This window comes from Halyomorpha halys, unplaced genomic scaffold (assembly GCF_000696795.3).
Source record: "Halyomorpha halys isolate HHAL.00 unplaced genomic scaffold, Hhal_1.1 Scaffold539.1, whole genome shotgun sequence".
NCBI classification, from domain to species: Eukaryota; Metazoa; Arthropoda; class Insecta; order Hemiptera; family Pentatomidae; genus Halyomorpha; species Halyomorpha halys.
In genome coordinates, this window is record NW_027113761.1 from 418,673 (window position 1) to 437,075 (window position 18,403).

At 35.0% G+C, this 18,403-nt stretch overlaps 2 protein-coding genes across 2 annotated transcripts in view; both read left to right on the forward strand.

The window, feature by feature from the left end:
• The first annotated feature begins 730 nt into the window (after positions 1 to 730).
• Positions 731 to 14,001, forward strand: LOC106684030 (uncharacterized). Its single transcript, XM_014425856.3, has 3 exons — positions 731 to 1,134; positions 2,818 to 3,013; positions 13,570 to 14,001. Exons 1-3 carry the CDS (start codon positions 790 to 792, stop codon positions 13,812 to 13,814), a joined length of 786 nt encoding a protein of 261 aa, XP_014281342.1. The 5' UTR covers positions 731 to 789; the 3' UTR covers positions 13,815 to 14,001.
• Positions 14,002 to 17,911: 3,910 nt separating this feature from the next.
• LOC106684028 (uncharacterized) overlaps positions 17,912 to 18,403 on the forward strand; it is a gene marked incomplete in the record, with an annotated part of 110,149 nt that continues 109,657 nt past the window's right edge. Inside the window, 1 exon segment of the mRNA XM_067051103.1 lies at positions 17,912 to 18,022. Within this exon segment, the coding sequence (XP_066907204.1) occupies positions 17,947 to 18,022 (76 nt within the window).

Here is an 18,403-nt window from a genome sequence, read left to right on the forward strand (position 1 = left end):
GCATTGCTAGCCTAGACACTAATGGTAGAGCTAACCTCATAAAATGTTCAACTTGGCGTATGAATTATAAAACTAATGATTAAGTAAAACAAACAAGAACTTTCACTACAGAAAAATAACAAACAGGAAACATACCTGTTTATAAGTTAATTTAAGTTTATTGTCTTGAGGTTATAACGTCTAACAATGCTCTGTTAACGCATCTACATGTGTTAGTTACTTGTTCTGGATGAGGAGATCAATGGTGACGGTGATAGCAATTGTAAAAGCTATCTCTATGACCGTGTAACCTAATATTTTCTATCGTACTATCAGGACTGTTAATATTATCAACTATCTGCGCGTGCGCGACTAACACCATTACCTTGGACCCTACGCTTTAGTTCGTGCCTGCTTCAGAAAGATAACAAGGGGTTATTGTCGTATTGGAGATAATAAAAGTAACCAAAATCTAATAACTCGACATTAACGTTAAAAAATGATCATAACTTAAGTACTAAACTTGGAGAATGACTCTTTTATGCATTTCTATTTCTTTCTGAAACTTTTTCATTTTAATTCAATTTTTCGCTGGTAATAGTTACTTTTGTAACTTTTTTTTTTGGTCTCATTATCTTCCACTTTAATCAATTCACTATATTAAAGTTACAGGTTGATTGAAATCTACTTACTGTACCTTAGAGGTAACAATAAACGAAACGTTCATGAACGGATAGACTTTCATATTAGAGCTCTTTTGAAGAAGTTCAGTTTATTCAAGTGCCTGATAGTTTGAATTATTAAACCGCAATGAATTGTTCTGTGATGACATGTTTTATGAGGTTGTTGAAAAGGCCCAATTTCCTCATGCCCGTTTTCCAACTCAATAGTGTGTTGAACGGGTTGAGTGTTTATAAAGTAAGAGGTTTTCATAACCGCCCGTTTAATCGAATTGATTCAAATATCTCAGGCAGGAACAGATTTTGCTCCAGTCAACCTAGAGGTAATGGTCTGCCGAAGCTAACCGACTTGCCTATCGTCTACTGGCCCAGTTTTCTCAAATATGCAAAAAATGCAATTTTGAGTAGATTCATCATACAACAACGATACGACCAAGGCTTTGATTTAGAACAATTCATTTTAGGTTCAAGGGAGGTGAGTTAAAAAAAATAATCTAATCTGTTTTTAATCTCTAGACTTCTTTGGACCTAGAAAATTTATCAAAAAAGGTTTTGGTTTTTATGTCATTATTAAGTGACTAACTTTTGTCGTAACAACTGGCTTTAATGTTTGACCTAAAGTATTTATCAAAGGTATTTTATCATCTCAGTTCAGTTTTAATACATTGATGTTCTCCTTTTCTACCAAGTAATATGAAAACTGGTCGTTTATTATAATAATGTATATGTTTATCTCTACATACATTATTTTACCAATTATGTGTCCACTAGCACCACTGTAGTTATTCTAGCATAGTTTTATTTTGTCCAGATAGCATAGTTTTATTTTGTCCAGTACTCCTGGAGGAATTGGAGTATTTTAAGAAATGTTCCACCAATTTACTGTAAAGAGATGTTAAAAAAGATCGACTAGTTAAAAAGTATTTCGAACTGGTAAGAAGTTTTTCTTACCTTGGCTCTATTATCAGTGATAACGAGGATGAAAAAGAAGAAGAAGTTACAAGCAGAATTGCTGCTGGAAATAGAGCCTATTTCTCCATTGTAAGGCTAATCAAAAGCAAACTTGTTAGCCATAATACCTAGTTCACACTGTGCAAAACGTTGATTAGGCTTTTTTTCACATATGGTGAAGAAATGTAGACCTGAGCAATAAAAGCATTAACCTAGGCAGGTTTGAAAGATTAATTTTGAAGAGAATCTTAGGGCCTGTATGCAGAAGGATAATTGGCGAAGAAGGATAAATGGTGACCTGTTTGGGCTCAACAAGGAATGTAGCATCTCCTCGTACATAAGGATACTGAGGTTTAAATTGCTTGGCCATATTAATATTAAATGAGGATGAGCGAGGAAAGAGTGGCTCATAAATTGAACAGTTACGTCCCGGATGGTGTGCGGCAATGTAGTAGGCTGAAGGGCCGATGGAGGGATGCTGTGGGGCAGGATCTGTGACCATTGTGGATCCCAGTTACCCTTGCAGAAGATAGAGAAAGATGGTTGGTGACCGTTGAGCACGCCAAGGGCAGCTTCATGCGCCTGTTGTGCCAGTAAAAGAAGAAGTTAAACAGTTGTTCGATTCTGTATCAGAAACAAAAATATCTACAAAAGAGTACTCAACACCCAATTTCACTGCATATTCAGTAATTTTAGCCAAATAATCAAATTTAGATTATAACAGAACTATATGCGATTATTAAATATAAATACATATTTATTAATAAATCATTATCAATTATATTTTTTTAGATAAATATATTTGTGACTCAACATATTTTTATGAATAGGAGTATACTAGTTAGCATGATGAGCATGGTCTGCCATTCTTTATCGTTTTATTTTTCAAGTAGCAGACCAGTTCTAATATTCATGTCTGTTCAAAAGTCTAATGATGGTTTATTTGATGGAGCTGCTGCTTCCTTAATCTTATAAGTTTATGCAGTGTACCTTATTTCAGATCTAATCTTGTTTAAAAATTTATCATGAGGATTGAATCTATACCACCAGGTTTGATTAAAAAGACACTGCCTATTACACCTCAAAATCGCATTAATTTACCATACTTTTAAATATGTATCTCCAATTAAAGTATGCATGACACACTATTCAGGAAATGCTGTGTAAACAGCTAATGATGATAAATGTTATTTTTTTTTTTTTTTAGGCTGTAGGAGTAGTTTCTAGTTATATATCCAAAGGAGATCTGAAGAGTTTAAAGGACTTAGTAACACCAGATGTTGTGGCTGAAATGAGCCAAAACCTATCGAAATTTTCATTGAAACAAGTCCTGGAGCTTAAAATCAACCCTCAGGACATGTATATGTGCTTTCCGTATGAAGTGGGGATCATTCTTCCTGAGGGTAGGTATTTCTTTAATTTTCCAATTCAACAAAAATCTTTTTAGTTACAAGTCGAATGTTAAGAACATTTCATAAGAACTGATTGATATTGCTATATATGCTTAACATACTATTCTTATTTTTATATCTGGTCCAATGACTCGTCAATATCTTGTGTTAAGGCGTGTAGGGGTTCAAAATGAACCTTTACTAGCCCAACCGTATAAGGTGATGGAAAGAATTATTTAATCAAATTTTATTATTGCTTTATTTTGAAATAAAAGACATAAAAAGCTGTAAAATATAATATTAAAGCATATGAACTTTAAAATAAAAGAAAAAAAAATTAACTTCTAAACAAATTAAAATTACTTTTAATAATTAAAAAACACAAAAAAAAAATATTATTTTTTTCTCCGCAATTTTAAGAAAGAAAACAGTCACCCTGGGTGATTTTGGAGAGATGTCCTCTTGGTGGAGAAGAGCCGCCCGCCATGGAAATGTCCTCGGGGTAGAGATGAGCCGTTCGCCTAGGGTTGAAGCGAGTATCAGGGTTGGCCAACCTGCTGGCAACTACTGACTAGCTAGAGGGAGATAAGAGCCGCTGAGCCTGGCGTATGTTTACAATTCTGGTATTATTAATACCTCTGTAGCAATATTAACTAGTACCAAGAGAGTTACTACAGATCAATTTATTTATATTTATGAAATGGAAATAATTGTTAAATATATGTTGGCCGCAACATTCTGCCCGCCTATAATTTGTTTAAAATTTTAAAATTAGCATTTACGGGGGTTAAGGGTCCTTCTACCCCATGTCATACTAGGACTCTCAACCACTCTATCATAGACCTCAGTAGTAAATAGAGGCCACTGCTCCTGAATAAGAGCAGCTGACTGAACAAGAAGTGGTATACTCCATTCCATTGAGGTGGTAGCATCGGTTATTGGATACTGTGCTGGGCAGTTATTTCTTGCCAAGAAGGCACCTTAGCCATTTGCCTATTACTAGCCCAAGAAACACTACTTGGTTCGGTCATTAAACTGGAACATATTACTGTTGTCCCAGAATAAAGCACTTCATGTTGAACAAGTTGGTAATCTCCATCAGTGGTGGCGGCAGGTGTGTCAAGGACAGAAGGTGTATTAATATTATGAGATACATGGTGTATAGTGATGTTGTTGTGGAGCATCTGAGACAACAATAGATGTAGAAAACAAATAAACATTGTCAGAATACATTAAGAAGAATATTATAGGAGGAACTTTATTCTGATGAACGCAACCTTTGCATAACCACTTAGGAAAAATAATTGGCTTCCTATGTTCCACTGGTTATGATGAATGAGTTGGAGACGGCTGCAATTTCTAATGAGCAATATGTTTGCCATCTAACCGATGGAAATAAATGTGTTCCTTTTTCAATTGTAGAGCTTCTTCAAGAGTTATGTAGTGCACAGGAGGTAGGCGGTAATTTATTGAGTACCTCTTGGAGGTAAGATGCGGCCGTGTATCATCTCGTGGATGAAGAAGTCCTGATGCAATGTCGTTGGTGTAGTGTGAATCTGATGCATCTGGGCATGTAGATCTCTGAGTTTTGGACTCAGAAACAACAATGCGGAGAAATTGTTGATGACTGAGTAGGCACCTCATGGGAGTGATCCATAATGAGCCATTTCTTGGAGATGTAACTTCTAACGAAATGTCATTAGCTTTATTAGAATCCGACGTAGCTGGACGTCCTGATCTCAAAGGATCATGCTCATGGAGCTCGTTTGGATCAAGAGAACTATTTGGAGACCTTATAGAAGAGGGTAACCTGTGCGAGTCATTTTCTATCTGAGTAAAATTCAACGAAATGTCGTTGGTCTTATTGATGACTAACGGAGTAGATCTTGTGCTTTCAGACTGAGGCAGGTGGGTAGGTTCAGGTTGACCATATATTGGGGACCTCTTGGAGGTGCGCCGCAATTGTGTGAGAAATGGAAAAAGTTATTCGCCAACAAAATGTCGCTAGCGTAACTAGGATCTGATGCAGCTGGGGGTTTAGATCCTGGAGTTTCGTCTTGGACGAAAATATTTACTAATGAAATGTTGTTAGATTTATTAGGGTCAGATGTAGCTGGACGATCTGACTTCAGTGAATCAGGCTCTTGGAGCCCAGTAGGTTCAAGAGGACTGCTTGGAGATCCTGAAGTATGAAGCTCAAAAGGCCATGTGGAATTATGTTGGTTTACTGGGGACCCATCTGAGGTAATCTTCAGTTTACATACACCCAGAGAAAAGGCCTTTTCCGGAGAAATGTCTCTGGAAATAAGGGGCTCTGGTACAGGTGGGAGGACAGAATTTTTTTGTCTTGTGCTACTGAGGAATTTGTAAATTTTCTACAACACAGTGAATTACAATGACAGGGAGAGTTGAAACAGAGAAATGTGTTTGCAATTTCAGAGTTTTTAGGAAGCTCTTCAGAATTACTGGTTAGCTGAAGTGATCCTTGAACTGTACCTAAAGCTAAAGGCTAAAGCAATGATTATTGAGAATTTTTTTGTTGATAGAATGAGGACTATGAGCCTTGGTTATCATTGGCGAGGAAGGATTAATTTGTGGTAACAATTGAAGATAATTGATATGAGCCTTTGAGGCTGAAGAGATAAGAGGACCCATGGGAGTTGGGTTCATGTAATGTTCATGGGTGGCAAGACCTTCATAATAATAATCCTGCACGGCTTTAAAAAGAGAGCGATCTTCTTTAGTTGGAAAGATGTCTGAGACATTGGAGCGGTAGCAGAGTTCTTTCAGGGAATCATAGGCTTCACAGAAGGAAGTGAAACATGGTTTGAGTTCTCAATACATTCCCTTAAATAAAAATAATTTTCCAGGGTCTTTTGCAATACCTCGTCCTTGAGAAATAAAAGTTTCAATCTGGGAAGCATAATAGTTTAATTTCTCATTTAACTTTTCAAACTGAATTTTATTATCCTCTGGTATGTTCATTTCCTCAGTGGAATGCGCTAGTAAACTAAGTGCTTCTTTTTTTCTGAAGTTTGCTGCGAAGGTCCACGTACAATGTATCCAAATATAGTTGGAATTAAGCGAGATGCGTCATTGGCTATTCTTAGAGGGCATCCTGTTATGATGTCATAAAACAAGTCACCACCTATAAGAAAGTCTACAGTGCTGGGTTTCCAAAAATCTTCATCAGCAAGAACATAGGCCTTGTAGAGATTTCTGGTTGAAGGAGATAACTAAGTGCGAGATAGTTCGCCTATTATGTGGGAAACAACGATAGGGAGAACTTGGAGTTCTGTCTTCGATCCAGAAGGAATCGCTGATCGTATGCTGCATTTAGCTTTTCCTAACGTCCCTTGTAGAGGTTATTGTCCTATTCCAGACACCTTCTGATGGCACTGACGGATGTCTACACTGAGTCTTGCAGCCCAGCGTTTGGTGATGAAAGAATGTTGACTTCCACTGTCAAGGACTTCGCAGTTCGCGCGAATTTTCTCGAAGCAACCCTTGGCATTCCTGACATCTATTATAGCCATGCTCAGCAAAACCTCACCATCATGGCTACTGCTTCCCAATGCGGCTCCACTGGTGCTAGCATGTGTTGGGTTAGTAGAATGAGGTATCTCGTCTTTGGCACGATTGATGTGTAACCAGGTGGGATGTTTTTTCGATCATACCTGGCACCTTCTCTGGGATGAACAATCATTGATGGTGTGCTTACTTGATAAACAATTATGGCATCCATTCTAACATTTAAGAAGTGAGAGACGCTCTGCAGGTGGTGCACTTATGAATCGGAAACATTGATACAATGCGTGGTATTTACTACAAATAGGACCAGCAGGTATCCTTTCGAACCACTTTCTCCTTGGATTCTCCCCTACATTGTTAACAAGGAGTGAAGTTCGTGGTCTTGCTCCTCGTTCATGGAACTTCAGTTTACTGGACGTTGAGCTTCCCTTGTCCAAAGTTAATTCTAACGACCTCCAATCTACTCGTATAAAATCTATCAGATCCTTATATTTAGGGAATTCTGTGGAGAAATGTTTTTCTCGAAACTTCTTCGGGTTTCGGGATCCAGACACCTCAGTACTAACGAAAATAATATAAAGTCATCGGCATCTTGGATTTTTATTTGTTGAAATGAGTCAATACTTTCCCCTACTGTGGTGAGTAAATGCTTTAAATTTGCAGCAGATGGCCGATTTTTAAAGGAGATGAATTCTAAAACTGTTTTTAGATAATTGTTCGCTAGCCTTCTTTTGTCATTAAATGGTGTGTTCAAAAGCTTCCAAGCTTGCTCGTAATTGACTTCTTGTAGTTCAATTCCCTTTATGAGAGCAAGTGGTTGGCCCTTTAGACATGAAATTAAAAATAAAAATTTTTCAATGCCAGAAATAAGGTGATGGAAAGAATTATTTAATCAAATTTTATTATTGCTTTATTTTGAAATAAAAGACATAAAAAGCTGTAAAACATAATATTAAAGCATATAAACTTTAAAATAAAAGAAAAAAAAATTAACTTCTAAAATAGAAACTAAAATTAATTTTGGTAATTAAAAAAACACAAAAAAATATTGGTTTTGTCTCTACGATTTTAAGAAATAAAATAGTCTATATGTCACCCTGGGTGATTTTGGAGAGATGTCCTCTTGGAGGAGAAGAGCAGCCCGCCTTGGAAATGTCCTCGGGGAAGAGATGAGCCACCCGCTCTGGAAATGTCCTCGGGGAAGAGATGAGCCGTCTGCCTAGGCTTAAAGGGAGTATCAGGGTTGGCCAACCTGGTGGCAACTAGCTAGAGGGAGATAAGGGCCGCTGAGCCGGCGTATGTTTACAATTCTGGTATTATTAATACCTCTGTAGCAATATTAACTAGTACTAAGGGTTACTACAGATAAATTTACTTATATTTATGAAATGGAAATAATTGTTAAATATATGTTTGCTGCAACACCTTGCTTGGGTCTCCTCTAGTAATCTTGATACTTAGCCATAACCCTCCATGTAGTTGTAGCCTTGAGTTGCGTGAACATTGAAAAAAAGGCAGACTGCCTAGTCGTCTTTGTCTTGGTCTTCAGAGTCTTCTTTTTACTCTTAAACTCACCACTAATATTCTCCATCAACATTATTGACAACCATTATCACTGTTTGCCCAGCCCAGTGAAGTTGTTACTTGGTAGTGTATAAAATATTCATATTAGAATATAATTCATATATTTCCATATTTGTTTCTGTTTTTCCTTGTCATTATTTCCTTGAGAGGACAATAACTTCTTCTCGAAAGAGATATTTCAATTACCTCAGGTTTCTCTACATAATTTTCTATAGTATGCCACAGGTGATAATTGGGCATTCAGTTTTTTTGCAGAGATCAATCATAGAAATATATAACTATTAAAAAAGGTAATGAGGCTGTAATCGCATTTATTGACAGTTGTGAGCTTTTTTTTATCTCTTTACTGTTTTTAACTCATGTGACATGTAAAAACAAGAAATCAATCTCCACTAACTATTTATTCTTTTCCTTATTTATTATGAGTCCATATCTTCTCACTGTGTTCTTTCCAACTTCGCCATTATATCCATGTCATCATCATACCCAGAAAGTTGTACTATCCTATAAAATATAGTATCTGATGTTTGAATGCATGTTGAATATCTATTCCTTTCTCCTCAGCCAGGTGTATCTCAAAAAAGTCAACTTTGAAACTTGAGATGGGAAGTTTGATTCTTTTTACTGAACCAATTCACAATTCACTCCTTATGGTGATTCGATTCTTTTGAACAATTATTTGATTGATTCTTTTTACCTTATTGCTTTTGGTTTTTAGTTACTATTTATTGAGTAAACAACAAAAATTCTTAAACATTATGCTTTTTCAGGCAAATACTTTTTCTTTTGTTTAATGTTAAAAATACTTTAATCTTTTTTCATCAGTACACATCTAGGAAAGTGTGAGTATGCCAGAGCCTCCAGGGTTCTCACCTCAGAATCAGTGAAATCCCCTTCCACTCTGACAACACACAATACTCCCCTTTCTGAGTCCCTGAATTGGATCCTCTTAATTCTAAACGTGGAGGGAGTATCACTCACATCATTGCTAAATCTTCTCCATGCCCCTCTTTTCACTTTCCTAACAGCCTTACTATATTCAGTTAGTGCACTTTTATAAGTGTCCCAACAGCTTGTTCTTTTGGCTGTATTAAAGAGTCTGCTCATGAGTGCTCTCAGCCTACCCAACTCCTCATTATAACCAGGTTGTATACCTGTTAGATTTGATCCTATTTACCCTGTTATTATCAGTGTACAACCTCATAATTAAGGTTTCCAATAAGAATGTGTTGAGGCTTTCACGCTGCTAAGTATTCCTAATGGTTCTAAGACAGCCGGGTTGTGTGCAGTTAGAATCCCAATTCGTTAGCTTTGGATTTCTGTACACCAACTCAGTCATATCACATACAGACAGGTCATATCTGATGAACCGATGATATGAGTATGACTCTTCATCTGAGACATGCCAACTCTTGATTATCAGACTTAAAGGACATGTGGCTATGGTTATGTTTATGACTTCTGCCCTTACCCTATTGACAAAGGTTGCTTTGTTCCCCTTATTAAGGAATTCTAAGTCATGGCTCAAAATATATTCTAAAAGAGACTCGCCTCCCTGATTGATATTGGTACTCCCCCAGAGGCAGTGACAGACATTGACTTCCATAAAGACCACCATCTCATCCTTTTGTCCATCAATTTCATCAGCTTCCTCAGTACTGCTGATAGGTTGGCCTCATTATAAGGGAGATACATTGGGAAATAGTTATCTCCCTCTGGGTACCCTCCTTAAGACCCAGTTTTGCTGCTGCCAAATCCCTGGAACACAAGTGCCATAGAGGCAGCATCTTTAGTTTTTTCTTATACAGGATGCTGGTAATGGCACACCTTGGTCCAGAAATGATGCTGTACCCTGGTATACTCAGTTCCCTAATCCTGCCTTTAACTAAGTTAGATTCTTGTATTGATATAATGCCAATATCCTTACCCTTAACATACTGCTGCAGAACATCACATGTGGAATGATGTAAGTTGATTTGCAGCCGCCTCAACTTTATCATTAGTCCTTGACTATCAGAGGGTCCTCCTGGCAAGGACTGAGAGGCACTGCCAACCCCAGACCCCACCTCAACAGAAGGCTCTGGATCAGAGAGCCCCAAGGAACCTGCCAATGAGCCTCCCCCCCACAGCCAGTCAGCTAAATCCACACGCTGCGAGCCCTCCGAATCTACTCGCACCAGTGAGAGAAGTCGAGGCACTATTTTGGAATTTTGGAAGTCAATGGTCTGCCGAGAGGATCCGGTCCCTATCAGCAGTAGTCTAGGGGCCAGGTTGTTCTTCAATCTCCTGAAACCTAACCCCTGACCTTTTCCTAACCCTCATGGATGGTCCAGATTTTGTTCCAACAAGAATGGGGGTTCTTAAAAAGCACTGCAGGTACTTCCTCCTCTTCCTGCAACCAGCATTAAATACAATGGGGTGTCCCAGGTGCCCCATGTAGATCAATACAAGACAGTATTTTTTTATACACTCTGTCATTCAGTCTCTGCTTGAGGTCCCTCCTCCTGGCTTCGGTTTCTTGAAGGGTCTGTCATGTCTTTCAAATTGAGAAGCATGATGAGCCAGCCCCCACCTCTGTTATTGGCGAATCCTTTTGGACTCCCCAGGGGGTACCACACAGAGTTGACAGTAAGCATTCATAGGGATAGGGAGAACTGGGAATGCTCAAGCACTGAGTAGGGCACACTGGCTTGATTCATCCGCAGAGAGTGGGGAAGACTCCCACACCCGTCCCTCTCTAGTTACCTTACTCATTTATCCCCTATTTCTGTGTTTTTCCAAATCCAACATTTCTACCTCAGAGATCATCCAGAAAATCACTGATTGTCTGAAACCTTACTATACATTGAGAAGTTGTCGATAAAACTTAATTGTCCATTATAAGAAACATAAAAAAAAAAAAAACACACAATGAATTAAGAAAATTAGTGTTTATGAGTAAAATTTTTATTATTTTATTTTATAATAAACAAATTGTGTACCCTGTTTATTTACATTTTTAAATATACTAAATATAATAATGATACTTCAACACCCCTAATAATGATTTCTGTGCCTCACAGTGCTCCAGCCACATGTATGTGGGGAGTGAAATCCGTGCTCCAGCCTCATATATGCGGGCTGCATTTAGAGTTGGGGAATCAACACAATATATTAATATAACTACGATTTGCAAACTCCTAGAACCGTTCACATGAAATAAGTAGCCTATTATCTCTTAAGTTTTTCCTAGAACCATCAGTGTCTGAAATATCTCACTAGGTAGCATTTGATTCAGTAAGGAGAAATTTATGACGAAAAAGCGGCCACAAAATCACTTTGCAATTACTGTGGGCCAGCCCTGTCTCTCCCTGTCACCTATCAGCCCACTAACCTTATATCTTCTTTAGCATTTAAAGGGTTAAAGCCATCTCCCCAACTTTATTAAGAGTGGCACAATTGTACTCTGGTTCTAAAATTATTTTCGAGTTGTATCACTAGAAATGCTAGTGTAATATGATTTTTGTAATGTTTTATTGTTTTAAATTATTAAGTATTACAGTACTTTTCCTTACATATTGTTATTGTTTTTAAAAACAAAATGAAATGCTTTGGCATTAAAATTAAGTTTGGGAGAGGGGTGAAAGCCTGATGGTTTGGGTTACATGGTCTCTGAAGACATGATCATCTATTAAAACGGTGGTATTGGAGTGGCTTATGATGTTTATTTGTAGATTAGGTAAAACGATCCTTGTTTTCTTTCTACATTTATTCTATTACCTATATTATGGCCCCTTAGTGGAAAAATCAAGAATTATTTCTTGAGGCTGCTGCGAAATAAATATTGACTGACCCAGGTGAGAAATGAACACTCAACCTTAGTTCTGAACCAAGCACTCTGGGACCCTCTCCCAAACTTGCTCAGCTATTTCATGAATATTATTTATTACATTATTAGATAATACATTGATTTTACTATAATCAGGTTTACTGAGTTATACTTGATATGTATGTTGGATGCTTAGTTAATTAATTGTAAGTTTTATGTCAGATTTTACTATAAGCTGACATAAAACTACTATAATTTACTATTGAGCATTGTTATCGAATAGGCAGCCTAAGGCCAGCGTGTGGTTCCTGAGGTTTTTTTTTTTTTTTGGTTTTTTTTTACCCATGAAGATCTGAAATAAAATAAAAACAGGTCTATTATTTAGCAATATTTTATATTCAATTAGCTATATAATGTATTTTAGTTATTCCTATCCTCATTCCTGGATCCTTACTTTAAAGCGTAATGTTGCTTAGTGCATGAATTTTATCAGTTGCATTACTTGCTTTACTTAAATTAAGTTTCACATGAGAGTTAATACCCATGGGAGAAGCAGTAGGTCTTGTGGCTTTGGTTCAAAGAGGTTTAATGAATAGCTATTTCCATTTATCTCTCAAGGCAAATCCTTCACATGCTTCATTCTAATGTTACCCTTGATAAGTATAGTGTCCATGGATTAGTGAAGCCTGTCATTATAATTAATCATGAATTTTTTTTTTTTGTCTGTTGTTTATTCATTCTTTAGTTTATTAGGCATTCTTGTATCACTATTTTAAATGCAAGGTTTAAGCTATTGTTTTTCAAAATTCATGTATTTCAGTTAACTTTTTCTTCTTTTTTGTACTTTATTTACTTTCACTTACATACGTATGAAATATATCCTAGGGCAGGGATGGCGAACCTATGACCCATGGGTCAGATATTGACCCACTCATTGGTTTTTATTAATTAATTTTTTATAAAAAATTATCTGAAAATAAACTGCAACAGATTTCACCTTAAATAGTTTATGTTTATACTTTGTTATTCATTTATATATACGTATACATGTTTAAATATATTAATAAATAATATTTCATAATACATATTTCATGTAATTTTCTTTACCCCTTGTTCATTCAAACACTTAGTGACCCACGAGCTAGTACTAAAAAAAAAAAAATAGTAAACAATATTTGACCCTTCTCAAAGAGGCTTGTCATCACTGTCCTAGGGGGAGGTATTATAAAAGTGACGAATTTAAAATATGAGTTTTCATGTCTCCTGAATCCAAATAATCTATGTACATGTGAAAAATCTAGCTCAAAAATTAAACAAATTGCTTAAGGCGGATGCTATACTCCTGGCATTTATTCCAGTCATCTTAGGTTAAATAAAAAGATATTTGCAGCAAAAATCATGGAAGTTTTTTCCCTTTGATTTCATAAGATTTGTCTTCAAGAATTGAGTCCTAATTTCTTCAGGTTTACTTCCTCACTAGTTTCACTACGTGACTAGAAAACTAAAAAAAAATTTTTTTTTTTAACTTTTAAAAGAATTTTCCGATTTGTAATTTCCAATAATTGTAAGTTTTACTCACATGTTTCTGTCATCTCATACTTTTAACAATTATAATTTTTAATAAATTATATTTTTATTTTTTCAGATGATGACAATGATCTCAGATTTGTGGAAATAACTATGTGTTACCATGTTCTATCGGGATTCAAAGAAATTGCTGCTTCCCCTGATTACTCTCTTCAGCTGATAAATTTTGAAGACAATATTTATATTTTGAACTATCGTTTCTTTAAGGATTTCTCAAAAGGCAGAGCAAATTCGCAATGGATCATCAATGGCTTGAACCATTGTAAACCACTAATATCTAATTACTCTGATAGATCCAATTAATTTATGTTAAGGACATCCATCTCCTGCCTTATAGGAAGCACTGAGTCTAATGTTACTATTTATTTTCCTATTTTTACATTGTATTTGTATTTTACAACTTTTGCTGTGTCATTTTATTAAACTTAACTAAGTCCAAGTCTTTCATTAGAATTAATGTTTTTACCATTAATATAAGAGTTTATTTATTGTTTTAAGAAAAAATAAAATACATTTTTAGTATTATTTGTTTCCTTTTTTATAGTAGCTTTACTCAGAAGTCATCCTTTTCCTGATTATTACCATTAAAGTTTTATGTTAACTGTTTCTGTTCATTTCTAGTTATATTACAGAGCAATACCTTAGCTCAGAAGTCCTCAACACTGTACCCACTGAGTCACATGTTCCTACCTAATATTATCTGTACCATGATATACATCACCATGGAAACTTTTGATTGTAGAAGTGGAGGAAGTATACATTTTTTCCATGTTAAGATCACAGATTGATTTATTTTGTTTTACTTATCAGAGTCTATATTTTTTCAAAAGTGTGGAAAATGAAAATTCTAATGATTAAAAGATCACTGGCTCACGTATTGATTTATTTTAACTTTTTAGATTGCTGACATTTAAGATCTCTTTATGTTTTAGGAAAATGCTAATGGTTTTAAAAATTCATGCTAGTGTCTCGATTTATTTTAACTTTTTGGATTTTGAAAGTAACATCTGAATAAATGAGGAGGGCTCTCGAAAAACATCTTAAAGTTGCTTCAATACATGATATTTTCAATAGCCCATGAACAGGTTATGCGCATCCACAAACAGAAATTCTGCTTATATTCTAATGCAGCCTAGTTAATAACCATCATCTCGCTAATCTAATGTTCAATAGAAATTAAAATCATCTGCTGTGATTTAACTTAAACAGTAATCATTACAAAAATAACTAATAATTTATGAATAGGACAATTTCACAATATTACAGTTTCGCCCTATTAATTGTCTAACATAAAGTGTGGTGAAGTATGAATATGACCAAATTGATAAATATTTCCTCTAATAAAATTATATTGAAATATAAACAATGATAATGAATAATTTTATTTTTCTGTATCAATCATAAAAAAAACTTTTTTTTCTATGCAAGTTTTTGTGAATATAATTCCTTTATTGCATACATAATATTCCTTTATCTAGAGAAAGATCCTGGACAATAAAATAACAACAGCAGTAGAGAAAGGATTAATGTTAGGGGGAAGAGTCCAGTGGTAGTGAAACTGAAATATTTACATAGTCTACATTATAATACAATTAATTAATTTATGAGAAAGAATTTTAATATAGATAAATAGGACTATGTAACTACTTGAAAAGTAAAAATAAAAAAAGCTGTTATGTATTTTATAAAGTAATAAATAAACAATATGCAATGTATATTTTATAGTTGTTGGTATCAATGCCATCTAATATTCCAGAACATATCTTTGAAATCTGTCCGCAGAGGGTAAGGTCTTGGAACAGATATTGATTGACAACGTTGTTCTTTTACTCTGTCTTGAGCAAACATGAGCTCTCTAATTTATGGAGATTACTATTCAATTTCATCACTGCCTACTCATTATATACTAGCTCTCTCCAGAATGAACATCCCGAATACTTAATGGTGTCCTCAGGTTTGCGGTTTGTGGATGACATCTCCATTCTCAAGGGAGAGCTTCCTTCACTTTAGCTCTCCTTTGTTCACAATAATATCCACACTTTTCTGAGGATTTATTGGCAGGCTAATCTCCAGTCTTTGGACACTATTTATAATTCTTTGTGCATCCTGACAACTTCATTGTATGCGAATCCTGTGAGGACCATACTCTTGGTCACTTCATGAGTTATATCCGAATTTATTTGTAAAACTCTGATCACAGAGCTCTCGGTATAAATGACCAATGGCGAAGGCGACAAGTGCCCACCCTGAAGCACTCGCAGTGCACGAATAGGGCAAGTTGAGTTGTTTCCTACATCAATTTTGAGTTTATTGGTGCCTCTCGCAAGCTAACAATGTTTCCATGACAAAGGTTGTCAAATGCGCCAACCACGTCTAGAAAAACCACCGCGCAATCCTATTTATTATTTCTGGCATCTTTTAGGTAAAAGATCTGTTGGGGTCTGTTGATCTCTTGCACGAACGAAAGTCGACAGCTGTGACCCAAGTAATAATTCAATAACAATAGGAGAGATTATAACTCTTAACTGATCTGGATGGGATAATATGTGATTATCCATTGTTTATTATTTCTACTTAAAGTGTTAAATGGTGTTATACTATGTGAACAATAATAATCTAAAAACTTTTTAATGTGCGGAATAAAATAATGGAATTGAAACAAGTTAGGTAACCCTAGAATACTGATTTATTTATATTATTGATGATTTATTTCGATAACTTTATGAATGCTCGATAAATTCGATATCAGACTGAATATAATATCAATAACCGATATATTTTTAATAGTACAATCAAACTTCAAATTTAAATTTAAAAAAAATAATTATATGTATTTATCCATGTCCAAAAATCACTCGAAATAGCTCTTTGCTTTGTATTTTCTCTGCATCTTAATACTGGCTCTGCTGCGTGGATTGAATTTGTTTAGCTTGATAAATACTTGGTTGATCAAGATGACTTCAATTCTATAGTGGTCTGACTTGTTATTTTGATGTTAGCATTTGTATGTTGGATCTGATCAGCAACAACGTTTTTCAATTTTAGCCACTTTTTAAATATTGCTCAATTTAGCTATCTTACATCTCCTCTTCCCGTTCTAAGTAAATGTTTCAAAAGTGATATAGGGTTGAAGCTAAATGGGGATTTTAGTGGGGTGGGTCAGCCGGAAAGGATTGCCTTATAATATTTTTTGTGTTATGATCTCCTCTTGTGAGATTGTGACATGTCGTATATCGATCAACATCTATATATGTGAGCCAGTCACAACAACCTATTCAGGTTTTTTTGGAGGCTCAATGGATTGACAGAATTTGAATATTGGGAAGATCTCAGGCAGACCGCTTATGGAAGAACTTAGTTTTACTTCTCTTTCGAAGTAATGCTAACTATTACAGAAAGAAACAGTTTGTTATTTGATTACAGGACTTTTTTCATACTTAATCCACAAGTCTCAAGCTTCTCCTTAGATTAATCATAATGAGCCTCCTATGCTACTATATAAGGTATTATTTCTGTTGTTTGCAATGCTCGAACGTTTCGGCTCAATAAAGCCTGGCCTGTTTTCCGATCCTATTCAGTACTTTGATTAGTATCCATGTCATAACTATTGTAAGTTTTTTTTTACTAATAGATTATTTTCGTAGAGTCATGGTTAATTATAACAATTTTTTTTAAAATATCTTTATTGAAATTTACAACTGTCTATTATATAATACATTCGGTAAATTTGATCTTAGTTAAAATGGAGTGTTACAGGTGTGTAGAGAAACTACCCATTGGTAGCACTCTAAATTATAATATGAATTGATAGCTCACGAGACGCTGAACAGGACTTCAGTTCATTCCTTCCGTTCGAATAATGTACCATCTCAGCTATACTGCCTCAAAGTCTTGCTTATCTTTCTTACGTCTCTTTTTGAGAGTATTTTCCATTTTAACACTAGAGTCTACCTACTCAGTGCTCATGCTGTGATGAGGAGCAAATGTACTGTATATGAATTTCCGAAATTATGTGAATTGAATTGAATAATCTATTCTATACGATCCTTGGCACTCCAATGTACACTATCCAATAGCAAATACCCCTTAACAGTATTTCTTTCTCACAGTGCCTAATTGATTTTTTATTTTGTCTTCTATAAAGCAACGGAAATGTCAAGGACATAATATATTAATAAAAATTACACGTATTAGGATTAAAAAGAAATATCGTTAGCCTTATAAATCTAACTTAAATATTTAAAACAGTCAAGATCATTACTTTTTATTACAGAAATTGAGTCTCGCTTAAAATGTATTTTTACATGTTTTGAAATGGTTATGTAATAAAACAACTGAAATGTTAACTCTATGCATTTAACCTTAATAGTGGTTATAATTCAGCGCGGTTTATGATGTTTTCAAAATTGCTGACAGGAGTTGGTTATGACTAAAAATGAATAAATTACCTCTCAGTATTGATGTATCAAATGTTGCGAATTTATATACTCCTGAATTTTTCGAATGTGAAGGTCTGTGAGAAACTAATGTAAATACTTAGTATTTTTTTAATATATGTTAGCAATTTATATTGGTTTTACTCATTATAATATGATATGATATAACCACCATAAAATCTGATGGTGAAAACACTATTATTTTTATATATTTAACTAAAGATGATCTAAATAATTCTCAATGAATTAATATCCATTGTGGCTCTGAATAAGTGGCCACTGAACTGTTCCAATCACATGATCAAATAAAAATAAATTCCTTATTCATACATTTTGTATTATTTATTATTTGTGTTATGTTATAATATTTTGTTATTTGTTAATGATTAGAGAGAGAGAAATACTTTATTTATTCATCTATGCTGCCCAAATACATTAGGTTGCTATCTCACACAG

Coding starts and splice junctions, on each gene's coding strand:
- LOC106684030 (XM_014425856.3), top strand. CDS start 790: ATGAATTGTTCTGTGATGACATGTTTTATGAGGTTGTTGAAAAGGCCC. Junction 1,135..2,817: donor TCATTTTAGGTTCAAGGGAG/GTGAGTTAAAAA, acceptor TTTTTTTTTTAG/GCTGTAGGAGTAGTTTCTAG. Junction 3,014..13,569: donor GGGGATCATTCTTCCTGAGG/GTAGGTATTTCT, acceptor TTATTTTTTCAG/ATGATGACAATGATCTCAGA.